Raw genomic sequence first — 21,914 nt, 5'->3', positions numbered from 1 at the left:
TTGATTTTTGAGTGTTGACTTTGTATCTAGCTATGCTACTGAATTTGCTGATTAATTCTAGGAGTTTTTTGGTGGAGTTTTTGGGGTGTTCTATGTAGAGTATCATGTCCTCTGTGAATAAAGATAATTTCACTTCTTCCTTTTCTATCTTTATTTCATTTCTTTCTCTTGTCTAATTGCTCTAGCTAATTGTCTCCAGAACTATGTTGAATAGGAGTGGTGACTGAATATCCTTGTCTTTTTCCTGATTTTAAAGTGAAAGCTTTCGGGTTTTGTCCATTTAGTATGATGTTGGGTGTTGATTTGTTATAGATGGTTTTTATCAGATTGAGGTAAAGTCCATCTGTGCCAACTTTCTGCAGGGTTTTCATCATGAATAAGTAACTTAATCAAAAGCTTTTCTGCATCTATTGAGATGATAATTCGATTCTTGTGTTTAGCTCTGTTGATACGGTATATTATATTGATTGATTTGCATATATTGAACCATCCCTGCATTCCTGGAATGAATCCCACTTGGTCGTGGTGTATTACCTTCTTGGTGATTGGCTGCATTCTATTAGCTAATATGTTATTGAGAATTTTTGCATCTATGTTCATTAGGGAGATTGACCTATATTTCTCTTTTTTTGGGTTAGTTGTTTTTTTTTGTTTTGGTGTCAGGGTAATACTTTCTTCTAGGAATGAGTTTGGGAGAATTGCTTCCTTTTCTGTTTCTTTAAAGAGTTTGAGAAGAATTGGTATTAAATCTTATAAATTTCTTGTAGAATTCAGCTCTGAATCCCAGAACCTGGGCTTTTTTTTTTTTTGTTTGTATGTTTTTATTACATTTTCAATTTCCTTGGCTGATACTGGGTTATTCAAGATTTTTATATCTTCTTGGTTCAGGTTCAGTAATTCATGTGTATCTAAAATCTGTTCATTTCTTTTGTTTTCCATCCAATGAGAGTGAAGTTTTTCAAAGTAGGTATTGATGATCTTCTGTATTTCTACAGGATCTGTAGTGATATCACCCCTTTCATTCCATATTGCATGGATTTGAGGTTTTCCTTCCCTTTTTTTGATAAGATTGGCTATGCATTTATCAATTTTATTTAGTTTTTCAAAGAACCAACTCTTCGATTCATTAATTCCTTTTTTTGTTGTTTTGTTTTTGTTTTTGTTTTTTTTCCAGTACTGGGAATTGAACTCATGACCTTGTGCCTGCCAGGCAGGTGCTGTGCCACTGACCTAAATCCCCAGCCCCTTCATTCATTAATTCTTTGTGTTTGTTTCTTAGTTTCAATTGCGTTAATTTCTACCCTGATCTTTATAAATTCCTCCCTTTTCTGGGCTTTGGGATTAACTTGCCCTTCATTTTCTAGAAGTTTGATATGTAACATAAGGTTGTTTATTTGTGTTTGTTGTGTTTTCCTGATTTGGGAATCCACTGCTATGAATTTCCTTCTGAGGACTGCTCTCATTGCGTCCCACAGGTTCTGGTAGTTTGTATTGGCATTTTCGTTTGATTGTAAATAGCGTTTAATTTCTCCTTTAATTTCTTCTGTGACCCATTGGTTGTTCAGGAGGGTGTTATTTAATTTCCATGTGTTTATGGAGCTTTTGCAGTTTCTTTCATCATTTATTTCCAGTTTCATTGCACTATGGTCCAATAATACACATGGGATAATTTCAGTTCCCTGGCATTTACTTGAGCATGTTCTATGTGCTAGCATGTGGTCTGCTTTAGAGAATGTCCCATGTGCAGCTGAGAAGAATGTGTATTGTAGTGTTAGGTGGAACACTCTGTAAAGGTCTACTAAGTCCATTTGTTCACACGTTTGTTTTAGTTCTGTTATTTTTTTGCTGATTTTTTTGTCCAATTGATCTATGTCTTTGTGAGAATTGGGTGTTAAAATCCTGTTACAGTAGTGTTATTACTTACTTGATTTTTCATGTCTGTTAATATTTGCCTTATATAATTGGGTGGTCGTGCATTTGGTGCATACACGTTTATGATTGTTATCTCTTCCTCTTGCAGTTTTCCCTTAACAAGAATATAGTGACTTTCTGTATCTCTTTTGAGCATTTTGGTTTGAAGTTCACCTTGTCTGCAAACTGAGTAGGTACTCCTGCGTTTTTCTGGGTTCCTGTCACATGGAGTATTGTTTTCCATCCTTTGACTTTCAGTCTATGCATTTCCTTTTGAGTTAAATGTGTTTCTTGTATGCAGGATATTGTTGGATTTTGTTTCTTGATCTACTCTGTCAGTCTGTTCTTTCAATTAATGAATTAAGGCCATTTACATTAATGGTTATTACTGGTATGTATTGACTTATAATCCTTGTCATGTTATTTTTCCCACTGTTCTCTTCCTTCCCCCTCTGTTTAACTGCTTACTTTGCTTGGTAGTTCTTTTCTGTTGTTGGTCTTTAGAGTGTGTTAATTTTCATCTCTTTGTAGAGTATTTTTCAGTACTGTTTGTAGGATTGGTTTGGCACTGATGAATTTCTTCAGTTTATCTTGGTCATGGAAGTGTCGTGTGTCTCCATGAATTTTGAAAGATAGCTTTGCAGGGTACAGCAATCTGGGTTGGAAGTTGTTTTCTTTCAGGACCTGAAGTACATCACTCCAGGCTCTTCGGGACTTGATGTTCTGTGTTGAGAAGTCTGCCGTGATTCTGATGGGCTTTCCTTCATAGGTGATCTGTTTCTTTTCTCTAGCAGCTCTTAATATCCTGTTCTTTTGCTAATTCCTGCGATCTTGATTATTATGTGTCTGGGTGTAGATTTATTTTGGTTATGGCTAATTGGGATTCTGTGTGCCTCAGTTATGTGTATATGAGGTTATAGACCCATGCTTGGGAAATTTTCTGCTCTTACTGGAGCAAATAGTCTTCTTATGTCATTCATGTTGCCTCCTGCTCTTTTGTTGACACCTAGCAGCCTTATATTGTTTTTCTTTGTCTCATCTTGCAGCTGTTGAATTGTTATTTGCTGTGTCTTTGTTATTGTTAAGAGGTCTTTTCTTTCACGATCACTTGCTACAATGCTGTCTTTGAGGTCTGAGAGTCTATCTTGCATTTCATTCAAGCGTTTCTTCCAGCTTTTAATGGAATTTTTAATGTCCTGAGTATCTCTTTGACTCTGTTTCATGCATTCTCTTTCTTTCTTATACTGTTCATTCAAGGTTTCCATCATTTTTCTTTGCTCCCCTATATTTTCATCTGTGTCTTCTTTTGATATGTGGAGCAATTCTTTTATTATGGTTCTCATTTCTTTTTTTACTTGAGAAATTATTCTGATCTGAATTCCTGTATAGCCTGATGTAGTTGGTTCTTTACTTCTATTGCTATCATTTCAGAGATTTCAAGTGTGTGACTTCGTGTTCTTCCATGTTGATAATTCCTGGACTTCTTCTGGGTCAGTTATTTGGCTGAGATTGCATTTTCCTTCTTTTTTTATCATTTTTAAATCTCCCTAGGATTCTGGGGATTCAGGTTTATTCCTGACATGGCATCCAGCACAGAGCCAGAGCACCCAGGCACCCAGGCAGCTCCCCGAGGCTTCCGAAGTCCAAGGCCCTTCCCATGTTGGCAGCAGAGGGCAGTGCTGGCAGTTAATTTCTTACAGCTCTTTGAAGATGCCTTTCCATTGTCTTTTAGCTTTCATCATATCAGTTGAGAAGTCATCAGTAAGCTTCATAATGCTGTTTAAAAATGTCTTTTAGCATAGGCTCTTTTAACAATTTTAAATAATTTTCTTTGTATTCATTCTATTTGGAATTCGTAGAGCTTCTTTAACTTATCGATTGATGTTTTTTGAGCAGTTTGGAAAATGCTTAACATTATTTATTCCAGATTGCTTAAGTTCATGTAAGTTAGAGTTTTTCACTCTCCTGTCTGCCTTTTATATATTTTCCATTCTTTTTCTCACCAGGTTTCAGGTTGAATGTTTTCTGTACAACTGTCTTCCATTTCATTAGTTGTGTCTTATGTGTTAAATGATGTGCAGTTAGATTCATGCATTGAGTTCTTAATTTCAGTCGTGTCTTTCAGTTTTCCAAAGTGTACTTGAATTTTCATAGTCTGTTTTCTGGGAAAATTTTCTACACTGTGTGCGTCTGTCCATACTGGTTTTTTGTCTTTGTTTTCAATCATACTTCTTTTTGGATACTTAATGCATCTTAACGAGATTTGGGAAGTGAGTAATATCTTATCTCCTCTCAGGGAAAAACTGAGACTAAACTGCGGCAAGACCCAAGTTCAGTTTTGTTTAATTTCTCTCTCTGTACCATTTTATATTTTCACCAGCAATATCTGTGGGTCCCACTTTGCATCTTTACTAACACTTTTTATTTTTTGTCTTTTTTTTTCTTTTTGGTACCAGGAATTGAAATCAGGGCCTCACACTTGCCAGGCAGCTGCTGTGACACTGAGTTGAATCCCAAGCCCTATTTTTTTTGGCTTTTGATGTAGCCATTCTAGTAGGTGTGCAGTAGTGTGTCACCATGTTCATGTTTTCAGTTTACATATTTTTATTGTTGATGATGTTGAACATCTTTTGCTTATTAGCCATATCTGTATCATCTAGTGAAATGTCTGATTGGGTTTATTGTCAATTTTTAGACTAAGTTGTTGACTTCTTACTATTAATTTCATATTCTATTATTTTGGAGCAGTAGTTATATATTTGTAATGCAAATCTTTTTTATGTTTTACATACATTATGTCCCGGTCTGTGACTTCTTAATGATGTCCTAGAAAATATAAAAGCTTGTAGTTTAACTTTTTTTTTTTAATAGTTCATTCTTTTAGTGTTATGTTGAGAACAGTTTGCATAACCTAAGGTCAGCAAGATTTTTCTCTTTGAGATAGAGTCTTAAGTAAGCCTCTTTCCTCAGCTTTCAGAGTGGCTGGGACTACAGGCATGCACCACAGCACCCTACTAAGATTTTCTTCTAGAAGTTTATACTTCAACTTGAACTGAGCCTCCTGCCTCAGCCTCCCAAGTGCTGGGATTATAGGCATGTGCCACCATGCCTGGCTGTGAGTTAATTTGTATATGTTATGTGTAAAAGTCTAAATTCATCTTTTTGCTATCTGAACATCCCACCACTATTATAAAAAGACTGTCTTTAAAAAGTTGCCTTTGCACTTTAGTTGAAAAATCACTTACTCATATATGTATAAATCTACTTCTGGACTTTCTTCATTGTATTAATTGGACACATTTGTTGAAAATCTATTAGTCATAAATGTAGGGATTAATTTCATATTCACTTCTCATCCATTGAACTCTGCTGTTCTTACAGCATTGTCTTTTTGATTAATGGTGCTTCATGGTAAGTTAGTTTACACCTTTTTTGCTTTCTTTACTTGTTTTGCTGACTCAAGGACCTTTTCCTTCTATTTAAATTTTAGAATCAACCTTTTTGTTTCTTTAAAAACAACAAAAAAGTTCTGTGATTTTGATTGTTGATGAAAATTTGTACTTAATTTGGAGAAAATAGACACTGTTTCTCTTAGCATTGTCCTTCAGTTTCAATTGTATAAATTTTATATTTATTTTGCTAAATTTATTCCTAAGTTTTTTATCTTTCTGATGTATTTAGAGTGGAATTATTTTCTTGACTTCCTCTGGGTGGTTTGTTGCTAGTATGAAGGAATAGAGTTGTCTTCCCCCCCATTTTGCTGCACTGTTTCATTACTCTTAGTGGTTTATTTTTGTGTGTGCACATTCATGCTTAGGCTCACTAGGGTTATGTAGATGGCATCAGCAAATAAAGTTTTGCTTTTTTTCTTCCAAAGTAGTTATTTTAAATCAATCTTATTTCCTCCTTTTGTTTTATAAAACTATCAGTAATTTCTAGAATAATGAGAATAGAAGTGGAATGACAGCCACACTTTATTCTTGATATTATGGGGCAAACTCATCATTAACTGTCAGCTGTAGATTTTTCTGTAGATACCTTTTATTGGTTTCAGAAACATCCCTTCAATTTCCATTTTGAGAAATTTTTTTATCATGAATGATGTTGGATTTTTCCAGACACTTTTCTGTGTCTGTTGAGATGATCATGTGATTTTTGTCCCTTTTTATATTAATATAGTCAAATACATTAGTTGACTTCTATTTTAAATCAATTTTTCATTTTCCCATACATCCCACTGGACCATGTGAATCCCTTCTAGGCTTGAAACACCATACCAGGAGAGTTGTGGGATTGGAGCCAGTCTGTAGATTTAGGTCCTTAAGTTCTGAGAAAGTTAATTGTATAATTTCTTTGGTTATTACTCCTTTCTGTTTTCTTTCTGCTCATTTACAAAATAAAACTCCTGCAGATAAGATATTAAAACTCTTGGGTAAAATCTAATGTTTTTATTTTTTCTTGTATTTTCCATCCTTTGGGGTTTTTTTCCTACTTCATAGGACATTGTCCGGACTTAAGTTTTGCTAAACATTAGAATGATAGTCTTTTTAATGGCAGTCCTGAAAGCTAGAAGACAATAGAGGAGTGCGTTCAATTTGAAGGAAATGTAACTTTTGACCTAGAATTCAGTACTCAAAACTGTCAAATTAAGTCTAAGGATAGAAACCAAAACACAGCTGGATTTCAAGAAATGTATCTTTTTCTTAGGAAACTACTAGAGTAGATGATGAATTTGGCCAAAATGAAAGAGTATATCAAGAGGAGGGAGCACGTGGGATCCAGAAAACAGGAGCTGTAACATGGGGAAATCAGCTTCATTTTCAGGATGATGATGATGAGTTGTCGAAAGATGGCAGAGCGCGGCCAGTGCAGGGCCTTGGGAGTTCAGATGTGAGCAGGTCAGAAAGAGAAACAGCTTCAGGAAGATAAAATGAATATAATTCTTGATTAATTTGAACATGTTAGGAGAAGTCTATACAAATTAAGGAGAGATTAGCAGTCACTTACTGGTAGGTATGTATAAATAGTAACAACCAAAGATAGATTAGTTGCTAACTCCAGGGGAGTTTAAATGGTTATGCAGGGTAGGAAACTTGCTTATATACCCTTTGTTATTGTTTGGAGATATTTTTGCAAGGGAGAACAGTATAATACCGGACACATATTTTACAAGATTATTTATAATAGTTGCCCAAAGAATGATATAGAAAAAAGTGCAGGAAATCTGTCCACACACTATAGACCAGGAATCCAGCTGAGGGCCTGCATCTTGCCATAATGACCTGCATAAGTCCGGCTTAAGACCTAGAGCCCAAAACAATACCTCCCACAAATTCAGCTGGAGCCCCAGAGCCTACGACATGCAGGCCTGTTTCACGGATCTGTGCTGGGAAGGCCCAAACGTCAATGGTGGAATCTAGGAAGTCTGTGCCAGCAGGATGAAGGATCTGTGCCTTCAGACTGAGAGAACTACACTGGAGTGAGGAAGTGATGTGCAAAGTAAAAACCAGAGCTCCCCTGAAAAGTACCACAGCTATCTTCAGCAACAGTGAGGTCTCAAGCTCCTTCAGTGGTGAAGACAACTGAGTTCCCATCAAGAAAGCCAACGCAGCAAGCTTCTCCAGGAGGCTGGCAGTATACCATCTTCCCCTCCAGAGCCAGGAAGTGATGCTCAAGGTGAGGACCGGAGCTCCCCCAAAGTGAACTGAAGCTATTCTCAGTGCCAACAAGGTCCCAAGCTCCTCAAAGGATGAAAATAGCCAAGTTCATCAGGAAAGCCAACATGACAAGCTCCTCCAATAGAACTAACAGCTCCTTACAGCTTCCACCAGCTCCCAACAGCCTCACTACTTCTTCTCCAGTTCTGCCTGTTATGCTGCTGGTAACAGTCCTCAGGTGGGCCTCGCACACCCAGTGCCGTGCTTACTTAGTTCAGCTGGAGGTTATAAGTTGACCACCAGTTATCAATCCACTACACCCTTCATTTCTCAGCTGTGAATAAGTCATGGTAGTAATTTGCATAATTATAATAAAATGAGCAGTACTGCTAGCCTATCTAAAATCATACTGCTTAGACTCTTGGAAAGATGGAGGAATTGAAAGTGGGGAAGAATGTAAAGGGAAACCAGAGCCTTATTTTCTAGAATAGAAAGTCATTAATTAATGTTCAAATGAAAAATCAAGAAGTGGCAGTAAAAGCATGCCACACAGAGCAGTGGCTGTCAGTTCCAGCACAGCCGGTTAAGAGTTAAAAATGGTTATATCTGGAGAATGGCAGTTGCCATGGGAAAGTTGAGGGAGAGATTTGGAAAACTGCTATTTTTCAGAATCTCACTGTGGAATCATTTGACTCTTTTAGCTCTTGCACATGCAAGTTAAAATTACAAAAAATAAAACTTTTTAAAATATGGACTGAGAAGCAGACTGCATGCTCTTTGGAGTGGGCAGGACCTTTGGCCACATGAAATTCATTCAGCTGTTGAATGCCAAGGCAGAAGTCTGGACCTCACTTTTCCTTTGTTGAACCATTCACAGCATAGGTGCTCACCTAGTTTCCCTGTCTGTGGTCTGGTTGTGTTCATCTGGCTCTTGTGTCCTGGTTTCAGAGTCCCTTTCATTCTGTTTCCTAGAAAGCAAGGGTCGTCTCTGTTTTAGCTGTAGAGTAGCTTTGCTGGTTGGAAGACAGAGGGAAGGAATGGGGATCAGATTGCTCCTTCCAGACTTTAGACTTCTTGTTCTTACCTGCATGTCATGGTGTTACAGAGGTAATGTGTGTCTATCTAATAGGTTTTGAACTTTTTAAGGTTCAGGGAGTTAAAAACTGCTTGATTCTTCATTTTCTTCATTGCTTCCTTGAGTTTCAGTTTTCTTTGTCGAATCAGCTACTAATGTACTTACTCAGCTCTTTTGCAGTTTACAAACTTTTGTTACCCTCATCTTCCCTTTTTTTCCACCCTGTGGTTGATTGGTCTTGGTTTTTTGTTTGTTTTTTAATAGTCCTGGGGATGGAACCGAGGGCCTTTGTGTCCCCTTTGTTTTTATACTTAAAGGACAGAAACAAAATTATTTACTGTCATTTTTGTTATACTTGGAGAGGAAGTAGAAGTAAATTTGTGTGTTAAGTCAATGATGTTTAATTGTTCAGAATTCTCTTTTGAAATAGATGCCCCAGATGTATAATTGTAGAAAACATTTAACTTTGCTCTTTTATAAGAGTATACCCTTTATATTATCTGGAAAACAACTTAATTTTGACCTAGGCTTTAACCAGTATTGACTTTTGTTTTCTCTTAGTTTTGTTGTTCGAAGGTAATTTGAAAATGGTTGGGTACTGGCTATTTGTAGTTATTTATGCTTCCAGCATTGAATTCAGTTGTGAAATTTTCATTGTCACTCAAGAAAATCTTGAACTACTCAAGTGGTAGTTTTAGGAAATTTCAGTCCTTATTTTTGTATTACTTGCAAAAATGTTTTGTGAATTGTTACCTTCCCTGACTCTTAAGAGAGTATTTTAAATAACCTAAATTAGCACAAATGAAAGAAAATTTATCATCATTCCTTAATGGGAAACAACATTCAGAGTTTAGGGTTATACTGGTGTTCATTACTTCATAATTTGGTATCTTGAAAAAGATGGGATTGAAGTAATATCTTAGAGATAAGATTTATCACATGGAGCAGTCTCACCATTTTTATAACCAGCTGTGTTTAGATTCTTAGTCTCTCTCAATCTGTTTGTGCACCAGTAAAATAGAGTCAGTACTGGAACCTACCTCATGGGGCAGTGATTAGGACTGAAGGGTAATGCTGGTATGTGTGTGATTCCTGGCACCTAATGCTTCAAAAATGATAGTTGTTTTTATAAAGTAATTACTTACAGAAGATCCCACGTTGTAGTCTTAATGTTGTTCGAATTTAAAGTTTCATCTCTTATAGACCTTCTGTTACATGTCTCTGCTTTGGGCAGAATGGAGATGTGAAGAAGCCAGAGCTCAGGCTCTTCTCCCTCCTCCTCATGAGCTTTTCATCTGGACCTGCTGTGATGAGAGGTCCTTTACAGCTTTTAAGCCACATGTTCCGGTATCAATCTTAGAATCTTGGACTCCTTTTTAAAGAAAGGTGCATGTGCACATTTTGCACAGTGAGGGCGTTCATGATACCTTTTCAAGCCTATTTGTAGAACCTTGATTCTGGAGAAAGAAACTGATTTCAGCACTTGGTAATCAGAGGGATGAGTGATCCTCACTTACAGTCTTGGATCTCTAAGGAGTTTAGGTTTCTTTTTCTTACGCCTTTTCAACATTTTATCAGATTCTAGTAGAGGCAATTAAGTTATCAGCCGTGTTCCAGAAATTCTTAAAGGTCTTCTCAGCATCCTGATGTCACTTTTAGGACACTGTGGTGCACTGTCAGTTTCTTTTGGTGCATTTTTATGTGAGTGTAATAGAGATAATAAGTATTATTTACTGTGCTTTGGCATCTTTAATGTAGATTAGTTTATCCACTCAAAAGTAGGTTCTACTCTTGCCCCATTTGCTAATGGAAAAATCACAAGTTTAGTGTTTTGCCCAAAGAAACAGTTTTAAGTGGGAAACTTTGGATTCAAATCCAACTCTCTCATTAAAACTGTGTGCGCTTAGACATTATGTTGAGTTGCCAAAGATAAAAGCTTTAATGTATTAATTTGTTCTCCCTTATAATGGTTTAATGTAAAATCACTGTTCTTTTAGAATAATACTTTGTCTCTCTCTGCTTTCCCAAGTTATAGGTACAATTAATATTTCTGTATTGATATGCCATGTGAAATGAACTCCATAAAATCATATGAATCTGTTTTCTGAGACTTACTATGATAATTCAGGGAAGAACTTTTCTATAAAAGCCATGGTGCTTCACTGGGCATAGTGGTACAGGCCTGTGTTCTCTGCTACTCGAGAGGGTGGTACAGGAAGATTGCAAGTTTGAGACCAACCTGGGCAACTTAGTGAGACCTTGTCTCAAAATAAAAAATAAAAAGGATTGGAGATGTAGCTCAGTGGTAGAACATTCCTGGGTTCAGTTTCCAGTGCCAGACACACACACAAAACAAAACCAAAAAACAAAAACAAACCAAAAAGCAAAACAGTTGTGTTGTAGCTTGGTAGAAGATATTAAACCCAAAACCACTGGCTTATTTGAGGCTGGGTTTTCTAATAGGCTTTCATCTAAAAGGACCAAAATTGCATGTACTAGGAAACATTTATTTATTTACTCTAACCTGGAAATAAGTTATGTAGGTGGATTTATTATGAATATTCATAATATCAATACTTCATTATAAACAGAAGTAGACTGTAAACCACTTAGTTTAAATTAATGTAACTATATTTTTTATGTTTGTCCTCTTTTTTTCTTTTGTTTAAAATGGCTGAGGCAGCCTGGGGGTATAGCTCAGTGGTAGAGCACTTGCTAAGAATTGCAAGGCTTTGAATTGGAACTCTAGCACCAAAAAGTTATTTAGCATGGTTAAACAATAAAAGTAGACAAAATGGGTTTCAAAGGCTTTGAGGTTTTTATTTTATCAGTTTCCTATACTAACTGTATAACTTCTTGTGCTAACTGTGGGTGAAAACATAACTCCATTTGTATTTGGAAACATTTTAGAAATAGTTTTTTGAGTGGAACTGCATAACTTCTTAAATATGTTTGGTACCCTTCTACAAGATTTTTTTTTTTTTTTTTGGTACCAAGAATCAAACTCAGGACCTTGTGCTTGCCAGGCAGGTGCTGTGCTGCTAAGCTGTATCCTCAGCTGTAAGAGATTTCTTAACTAAAAGTTACAGTTAGGCAATTTCAACTTCAAATCTGTGAATCTGGAAGTTAGTTTAAAAAAAATCCCTTTTAGGTGACTGAAATAGCTGTTTTAAAGCCTTTAGACATATATCATATATGTCTATTTTTTTTTATAAGTTTGATATTCTGCTTTCTTGGTACAGAAACAATAAAAGTAAAAACTTTGAGAACTAAGAATGTACTAAGTTGTATTCTTTTCTGCTAAAGACATAGGAATGTAACATGGAATGATCCTTTTATAAAATGGTTTGGCAGTTTCTTAAAAAGTTTAATGTACAGTTAACATGTGTTCCAGCCATTCCACTTATAGGTATTTACCCTAGAAAAAAGGAAATATATGCTTATATGGTGACTTACGTAATAGTAAAATACTAGAAAAGGATCTAAATGTTCATCAACAGTGAATGGATAAATTATGGTATAGCTATATGGCAGACTACTACTCAGCAGTGAAAAAGGATGAATTTCTGATACATGCCACACATGGGCAATTGTGCTGTACAATCTCAAGTAATTGTGCTGAATGAAGGAAGCCACACACCCGCAGATGAAATGAGTAGCTACTGTATGATCGCATTTAAGTAAAAATCTAAATAAAATAGGCAGACTGTGATAGGAAGCTGTGGGTAAGACAGGGAGGGGAGAAAGAGATTGTCCAGGGCCTGGGAAAAACTCTTGGAACATCAGAGTGTGGACTGTGGGTAGTTCAGGTACTTACATAGGTCAGTGCTTGCCAAAGTATATATTTTAAATATTTGTTACTTCTTTTCTGTTAATTGTAATTTTGTGAAATTTTTTAATAGAAGGAAAACTTTTTGTTAAGATGGATAATAGTGCAGTTGGAAATTGAAAGACAAAGTGAGACTGGCACAATATTGAATATTTATATGTCACAAATTATTATGATGCTTCTCTTAATTTTAGGCCTTGTGTAGTTGCCACTTTTGTTTTGAAAGTTCAAATGTCAGTGGGCATATGAATGTAAAGATAAGAAAAATGATATCTTACCCTTTTTCCCCTCCCCACTTAAGGAGCGACAGTTCCTTCAGATTCTTTGTATTCTTCTTCGTCTATATCTGTCAGTTTGCTGTCCACGTGCTCCAGGCTGCGGGATTTCATAACTGGGGCAATTGGTAAGTTTGTTTATGTGATCAGTTTGAGGTTGTTCTGATACTCGCATACAATTTCTGTTGTCCTCATTCGTATAGTTAACACAGAAAAGCCAGTTGAGCAGAAGCAAGTAAATAAAGGCAAAAAATGGTAAAAAAAAAAAAAAAACCAACATTTTTCTAAGACATAACCTTTGGAGAAACTATTCTTTTTAAAAATCTCATTTCTGTTTTTTAAAATAACACATTATATTTAGTTTAAATAAAATGCATAAATGTATGTTTTAAGGGCATTTAGTTTAAATAAAGTACATGTAATGGACATGAAGAGGAAGAATATAAAATAGACTTTGGAGTAATCAGAGAGATAGGAGGACCAAAAAAGTCTTGGAAGGGAGAGAAAATATTATCAAAGATTTGAAAGAAAAGAATACCTTTTGTGTGAAAAGTACTATTTTAGGTTGTTTTGGTTCAGTCATTTTGTTTTTGGTGGTACTGAGGATTAAACCCAGAGCCTTTGCACTGAGCTGCTTTCCTAATTCACAGACAGGATCTTGCTAAGTTGCCCAAGTTGGGCTTTCAACTTTTGGTCCTCTTGAGTCAGCCTTCTAGAGTGTTAGGATTATAAGTGTGCATCCCATGCCCAGCTCACACATATACTCACACACATATTTCCATGGATATTGGGCTGTTGTCTTTGTTGTCGAGTCACTGCATACACTCACACACATGGTTACCATTAAACAGTAGGCTCACTTGGAGGGGCCCTCAGGAGTCTGGGGGAGAAGGTAACGGCAGAGGTCTCTTTTCTTAACCCTGGAGTGAACACCTCTCCAGTGGGGTGTGCTGTGATATGTACTGTCTTTGCGAGGCTAAAACAAAAGCGGGCATGTGACGAGTGTGTGCAAAACCTCTGTTTAGTGTGCTGCCTTTGAATCAAGTGGCATTGACTGTCAGACACCTCTGGGAATTTTGCAAGCTCCTAATGGGCATATATACATGCAGAGGGCTCATAGAAATACTTTAAATCACTCCAGGAAAAAGTAGTTTCCATTATTATTTTAGGTAGTGATTAGTCTTCTGCATTTGAGGGAAAGGAAATGCTTTAAATATTTTAAAAACTGCTTGCTTTAACAGCATAGTTTTCTAAATTGTGAGATTCAAGTAATTTCTTTGGCTTTTTTTAGCTTAAAGTTAGGTAGAAAATGTCAAAATAGAGCAGAATAGCATGTGATTAGTACTGATAAGTGCACTAATGAGGGGTGTGTGGGATGGCCTGTTTAAAATAGATTTTGTGTAATTCAGATACTTTAAATTTTATAATTTATTTTGAGGTAATTGCAAACTGACATACAGTTGTAAGAAACACATAACAAGCATTTACAGATACTCTACACATTGTCCTGATGTGAAATCTTGTAAAATATAAAAACAAGGACCTTGAGGTTGGTGGTAAGGATACCCAACATTTCCTCTTGTTGGTTTTTCATAGTCACCCTCACAGCTTTCCTGTCCCTCCTCCCTGCTTACCCCACAAGCCTCATTTGCTTGTCATTTGGTTGCCCTGGTATTGTGAGAGAGTTGTATAAATACAGTCCAACTGTGTGCAGCCCGTGGGTTTTTTCACTCAGCATCATTCTCTGGAGAGTCGTTCAGGTTGGTATATATGTCTGTAGTTTATTCCTTTTCATCCTTGATGAGTAATTTGTGGCTTGAATCTACCACCGTCCTTTTCCTATTCTTCAGCTGGACATCTGGATTGTTTGCAGTTTGGAGCTGTTATGGAGAAAGCTGCTGAGTTTTGTGAGCAGCTCTTCTTGCAAACATAGTTTCCATTTCTTTGGGATAAGAGTTGGGTCATATGAAAGTTGTATGCTTAGCTTAGTTTTCCTTTTTACATTTTTTAAAGAAACAGAATGTCTGTACTGTTTTATATTCTCACTGACAGTTATGAGTGATTTCAGCCTTCACATCATTGCTAGCATTATTATCAATTTCTTTTTTTTGGTTTTTTTCCGGTACTGGGAATGGAACTCATGACCTTGTGCTTGCCAGGCAGGCACTGTGCCACTGAGCTAAATCCCCAGCCCCCGCTATTATCAATTTTTTTATTTTAGGCATTCTGAAAGGTATGCAGATAACTTTGCATTTACCTGATGACTCATGAGGTTGAACATGTTTTCATGTGCTTATTTGCCATCTCTGTCCTTTTAATGAAATATCTCATGTCTTTTGTCTATTTTCTAAAGGGATTTTTAAAAAAAAAAAAACATTTATTAGGGAGTAGGAATGAGGAATAGGAATAGCTCCTGAGTGATAGGAGGGATCCTGAATGAGTTGCCTACGTGCATTTTTGTAAGGTTGAGCTGCAACAGTTTTTATATACTAGAAACTATTTCTTCATTGCAAATATGGTGTGCAAATATTTCCTCCATAATTCAGCAAAATTTAAAATGAACATTTAAAAATGTAATAATGAATTCACAGTCTTAAATAATACAATAATCTGGTGATAAGCACTCCAGGTTCAGGAGTTTTGTGTGCTTTTGAATTCATACTTGGCTGTTTATCTACTCTGTAGCCTTGGGCCTGAGTGTATCTGTGACCCATTTCCTCATCTGTAAAATAGGGATTAAAAATAGCATCCGTCCAGGGGGTGGTTGTGAGAAGTAAAGGAGTTAGTGCATAGAAAGGTCTTGGACATTGCTTGGTTCAGAAATGCTGAGGATGGCTTGGGCATTATGTTATCTTTTAAAGTGTGCATTGACTTGCTTGCTTAGTTACACTTTTTTTTTTTATTTTGTAGTGGTTGGATTTCATCCCTTACTGGTCTTAACCAAAATATTCCTGTTGGAATCATGATGATAATCATAGCAGCACTTTTCACAGCATCAGCAGTCATCTCACTAGTTATGTTTAAAAAAGTAAGTGAAATTTTATGACTATAAGTGAACCTGCTACAGTTTTCATTTTCCCGTTTTGCTATTAACTCAGAATAACCTCAAGCCATTTTTTTCTTTGTTCTCAGAAAACTTGCTCTTTGTAATTGTTTTCTACAGTTAAAAGTTATGCATCACTGTATTTTAGGACATTGTATCACATTTGGGAAATACTTCCCAAAAAAGGGAATACAGGTTGAACATCTCTCTTCTGAAAATCCAAAATCTGAAATTTTAAGCCCTGGCATGATGCCAAAGTAGAAAGTGCTATATCTGACCCCACATGACAGGTTATACATGCAGACACGTTAGAAATATGATATGGTTACTCTCGGGCTATGTGCATAGGGTGTGTGTATGAAAAATAAATGAATTTCATGTTTTGGCTCGGTCCTGTCCTCTAGATATGTCATTATATATAAACAAGCATTTTAAAATCTGAAACGTTTAGTCCCAAGCATTTAGGATAAGGGACTCAACCTGTACTTTTAAATCTTGAAGACTTCTTTTATGAATTGAAGATTTAATGTCACTTTAAAATTTTGGATTTTTTATATACTCTATTTTTGAATATAAAGCATACTGAACTGATTAATAGATGGAAATAAAATTAGTGTATAAAGTGTATTTCATCCACATTTAAAATATGAATACATTAAATTGTTTATCTTAAAATGAGCTGGTGAGAAGTACAAAGCTGGCTTATGGCATAAATTTTGTTTTTAGTAACTGCCTATTAGCTACCCATTTTCTTGTAGAATTCCTGTCTGTTTTTAAAACCTTAAATAAGAATCATTACATAAGGTAGAGGACACATTAATCCTTTGTGTATTTACATTTTTTCTTGTGTCTTGGACATATATTTGATATTCGATATGTGTTTAAACATGATATAGACACCCTGGGAATAACACCAGTGTTTTAGAATGATAGAGCCTTTTTGGTGGATCCTACTTTAAAGAAAAAATTCTTCCATTTCTTCAAATTTTTACTGTCTTGAGAATGTATAGAAACAGTGCATGTAGAAATAATTGTACTTAAGATCAGTAGGCACTGAAATACTTGACTCGTACATTTGCTTTTTCTCCTTCTTAAAACCCTGTGAAAGTGAATGTGTTTTTCCTATCCACATTTTGCTGCCTGTTTTCTCTTAGAAGCTTTTACTTTTCTGCAGTGAATGTGTTTGCCATTGAAGCAGAGCTTTCTAAAGTTAGTAAGTCCTGTAGCAGTGACGGCAAACCTTTTAGAGTTTTCAGGGGTACATGCAGCATGCATGCCATAGATTTGCCACCACTGTCCTAGAACTTTTTTCACTCTCCCCTCCTTGATAACTACGGCCTTCTGTACCCACAGGTAGCCCCTCTTCCTAGGCATTTGTGATTGCGATTGTCCTCCTTTCTTTATCCACTTACAGTTGTCCTAAACACAATCAACTCTCTCTTTTCTGTGCTATGTACTCTTCGTCTTTAGGAATTTCATCCTCTGTCATTATTTTAATATCTTCCTGGATGACCTAAATCTTGGAATTGGAAGAGATGAGAGAGTTGGAAGTTGCAGAGTTTGGATTTTGGGATTAGCTTAGATTGACCTGTGCTCTCTTTTCTTGGGAAGTTAGAGATGAGATGCAGTTTCCTGCACTTTTGTTGCATCTTCACCTGAGCTTTTGCACCCTCATTGGTGGTGTCACTGTCACAAGAAGGCATCACAAAGGCCTCACATTCTCCTCAGCTTCAGTGACCCATGTCCTCCAGCCAGGCTTTACCTCCCAAGGTCACATACAACTATAAGCAAATCAGTAGCTAATCCACAACCCACTCACCTCCTCAAAGCCCCACCTGTGAGCACACAAGGCTTTGGGGGAACATCTAGATATAAAATATAAGTCACTCATACCGCCCCTACTTCTTCCAGTCCATTTTATGTGTAGCTATTATATTCGTCTAACAACAACAGTAACAGTGAACCAGCGCTGCAGATTTATTGTGTAGCTTTGGTGGGGTTGGAGAGTGGGATTATGGTTGCGGTGGGGGAAAGGGTTGATGGGATCCACAGCAGGACTAGCAGCACTGTACTGCTCTCTGCCCTCCCATGTGTCCAGTCCATTGCCATGTCCTTGTCCCTGTTGGTGCTGTGCTGTGGAGCCGTGGGCACACCATCTCCTCTGTCTGCCACAGGAAGACTGAAGAGTGTTTCTCTAGACCCAGCTCAGGTGCAGGTGTCTGTTCCACATACTTTCTAATCACATTGTGTCTTTAGGGTCATGCAATTTCCTCTGTTTTGGTTTTGTTTCTTTGGTACTGGGGAGGGAACCTATGGCCTTTCCACTGAGCTATAACTCCCTTTTTAATTTTTTTTTTTTTTTTTTTTTGAGACAAGGTCTCGCTAAGTTGTTCGTTTTCCTGTGTTGGGCTTAACATGTTTACACTGGGGCCATAATTTATATGTCTTGATGCTCAGCACCTTGAAACGCTGGGTGGCACATGCATGACTATCCTATTGGATTTTTTTTTATTAGTAAAAAGATTAATAAAAGTGATTAGACCCATTTATAGCCCAGGTGGTACAAGGTGCCTGGTGGGATAGTCGTGCATATACCACCAGTGATTCAAGCCTGAAGGAAATGTGTTAAACTTGAGATCTTTCTGCCTGAGCCTCTCAGGGTGCTGAGATTGCAGCTGTGTGCCACCTGTCTGGTCATTTTGGGGGGAATTTACTAGCTCTGTTGCTCACTTTGGGGCCTGGGCACTTTGTTTATATTCTTTGTCGTGCACATATTCTGAGTACCCAGCTTAGTAGGTTCTTCCAGGTGGACCTGTCTTTTGGCGTAGGAATTAAATGAGTAAGTACTTTGCTTTGGAAGTGTGCAACTAGGGTTGAAATTCTGATGTCTTTGCTTACAGCTCTGTGGTTTGAGACAAGTTTCTGTACCCATTTGGGCTCAGGTTCCTCTTTCCTCCCAAGTGGCCTGAGAGCAGGGGCCTGGCTGGGTGCTTTCAGGCTGCATTCCTGGCTTCTGCAGCAGGACAGGGCAGGAATAGGAATGAGTCCTTTCCCAGGATCAGTGTGAGGATGAAGTGAAACAGTGTGAACTGCACAAGGCCTCCACAATTAAAGTTAGTTTTCTGTTTGATCTTCTTGACCCCTTCACCCTTAAGTAATGAAGCCTTTTTTTTCTTTCTTTCTTTTCTGTTTTTGAAACGAGGTCTTGCAAAATTTCCCAGGCTGGCCTCAATTTGCAATCCTGCCTCAGCCTCCGAAGTACCAGGGTTATAGGTGTACACCACCATACCCAGCTATGAAGTTTGTTTTTTTTTTTTTAACGCATTTATGACTGGGCCGTAATTTGTGTGTCTCACTGCCAAGTGGCTTGAACCAATGGTGGTGCGTGCACGACTGTACCTCTTCTGCCACCAAGCTGCTAGATGGGACAGTGATGCACATAACACTGATAGTTAGGCTGTTGGGAACCTGTTAAAAGTATTTCTTTGGCTGAGATGTAACAGTGACTTCCAGTCATTGTAATTCAGTACAGTAAGTCCCTGATTTATGAACGTTCCAAGTTGTGAGCTTTCACAGATATGAATGGACCTCACATTATGAACATTCATAGATGTGAACAGTTTGCAGAAATAGTGCCCATGTCTGTTGGACATTGTTACAGTTGTGCTGCTGCGTGCCTACTGCGCAGTAGTACAGTGAGAGCTCAGGATCTCCATAAGCAAGAGGAGGAGCAGTGGTAGTGTGGAGGGGACTAGGAAGCACAAAACAATCACCATGGAAAAACAAGTAAAAATAATTGAGAGATTGGATGGAGGCAAAAAGATGGTAGATGTTGCTCATTCTTATAACAAGATCATGGGATTGTGAAGTCTGTTGTGCCAGTGAAGTCCACCATAATATCCAAAAAGCATGGCACAGTGAAAGAGGAGACGGAGAAACTTCTTCATGTGTGGATGCAGGATCAGTGTCAGCACTGAGTCCCACTCAGCTCAGTGCTTATTCAAGAAAAAGCTAAACCCTGTTTAAAGACTTAAAGAAAATGGGATGAACAGGGTGCATGTTTCACTTAAGACTCATGAATCGGATTTATGAATCAGTCTGACTGACTTACAAACATTCTCCCAGAATGGAACTCCTTCATGAGTAGAGGATTCCTGTAAAGGAATAAGGGTGAGGGGAAGGGTGAGAGGATAAATAGCTAGCAGGTAGTGGAGATACCAGTTCATATCTAGTTGTAGGATATAACATGCAAGCTCAAGGAATTAAAAATAGTTCAGAATGGATGGCAAAGAAAATTGGTACATGGATTTGGGCAAGGAAGAATTGGGAGTGTTGGTGGTGCAGGGTAGGGGCATGAGAAAAGCTGGGTAGGTTGTTACATCCTGCAGCGTCTTGTAAGCTAGGAAAACTTGTTAAGAAGTTTGAACCTTCCCCCAAAAGTGGTGGTGAGCCTTAGAAGGTTTAAGGAGGAGAGTAACTTGATCTGATTGGAATTTTAGAAGCATCATTCTGAAGTAGATTTGGGATGTAGGCAGAATTGTATACTTGAAGAAGCTGTACCTAGGAGGCAGTGAGGAAGCTAGTTAGTGATGACAGTGTCTTGAATGATGTGTAGCCAAGAGAAAATGAGCAGGTAATGATTAATTTGACTTAGGCTTATAAGGAGAGGACAAGAGAAGTCTGAAGGATGACACCAGGGATTTTAGATGATAGGCCATTCATTCAGGAATAGAGTATAAGAAGAGTAGCTTTGGAGATCAAAGTGGTTTCAGCCTTCTTAAAATACTAGCATGATGTTAATGTAGTTTTTGGCCGCCTTTGGGATTACACAGGAGTAAGGAAAGAACCTTGGCTGGATTTTCAGACTGGGAGGTATGGACTCCCTGAGGCCTAGAAAGTGTGTGTGAGTGTGAAGGCGCAGAAGGTAGAACACAGGCATCTTGGGCAGGAAGAGTTGGGCCCAGGGATGACCAACAGCAGTGGCCTGGGGAATCTGTGGCCCAGGTGATGCACAGAGGAGATGCTTCACTGCAGTCCCTGGGAACTGCTGTGGACGGTGCTCTGAACCCCAGAAGCTGGAATTCTTTGCCCCTTCCATGCTCCGGATACACAATTTTTCAGGCTCTGTCCCATGAGAGGAAAAGTTGTAGAGCTGTGTTCATGTTCATGTGCCATGCAATTGCAAGAAATACAACCATTTCCCAAGTAGGATAAAAAGTTTTGATACTGAATTATGGATCATACTCTGATACCTCACCTCAGAGTTAGTTTTTGCATGTGTTGACTGTTGGTGCTGTGCAAGTCATTAAACTTCCCTGATCTCACATTCTTTCACTGTGAAATCAGAAGTTTCGGTGGTTTTCTGTAAGATTCTATGAAGTCCGATAAATGGGGTGGCTTAGGTACCTTTCTTGTTGCTGAGACAAAGTACCAGATACCCAAAGGAGGAAAGATTTTTTTAGCTCACAGTTTGTAGAGGTTTAAGTCCATAGCTGGCTGGCTCCAGGCAGGGTAGCATGGTAGAGGAGCATCACAGAGAATTTTGTATCCAGGGTACTGGATTAGGGTGGTGCCATACCAATCAGTGGACTGATGTAGTAATCACACACCCTTATTGGGTTGCACCATAAATCAGTCACACACTGTAGATTCAGCCACCTCTGGAAAAGCCCCATGTATGACTGCATGAGGCTTCGAGGGGGCGTCTGGACACAAGCCATAACCAGTGTCATCAGCTAGACAGACTGTTAGGTCAGGAGTGTTTTCCCTAGGCCTCCTCCCAGTGTGGGCCGCCACGTGCTTTCCAGGCTCTCTGACTCCGCTCTCATATTAATGAGAGGCATTTCTCCTACTGTGACAGAAACTGAGATCCAACTGAGTTTCCTTTTTTCTTTTTCTTCCATAGTTGCTCAAAACTGGCTACTTAATAACAAAACTCTTCTGGGGTCTGTAACCATCGTTTGTAACCACTAGGGGTCAGGCTCTTCACAAACAGTTAGTGCCCTGTAAGTCACCCTTGCGCACTATTTGCCAATAGAATTCTTGGGTTTTATTAGGTTATTCTTCTCTCTAGCCCCAGCAGAACCTATTTTGTAGAATATATTTATTTTAATGGAAATGAATA

At 37.9% G+C, this 21,914-nt stretch overlaps 1 protein-coding gene across 1 annotated transcript in view; it reads left to right on the top strand.

Moving 5' to 3' along the window:
* Scamp1 (secretory carrier membrane protein 1) overlaps nucleotides 1-21,914 on the top strand; it is a gene marked incomplete in the record, with an annotated part of 124,326 nt that overhangs the window by 95,183 nt on the left and 7,229 nt on the right. The window contains 2 exon segments of the mRNA XM_013514889.1: nucleotides 12,774-12,875; nucleotides 15,658-15,775. Coding sequence (XP_013370343.1) covers nucleotides 12,774-12,875; nucleotides 15,658-15,775 — 220 coding nt within the window.

Source organism: Chinchilla lanigera, unplaced genomic scaffold (assembly GCF_000276665.1).
Source record: "Chinchilla lanigera isolate Chin_1 unplaced genomic scaffold, ChiLan1.0 scaffold00024, whole genome shotgun sequence".
Taxonomy (NCBI): Eukaryota; Metazoa; Chordata; class Mammalia; order Rodentia; family Chinchillidae; genus Chinchilla; species Chinchilla lanigera.
The sequence above is the reverse complement of the archived record's forward strand: the minus strand, read 5'-3'. Positions and strand labels throughout refer to the sequence as shown.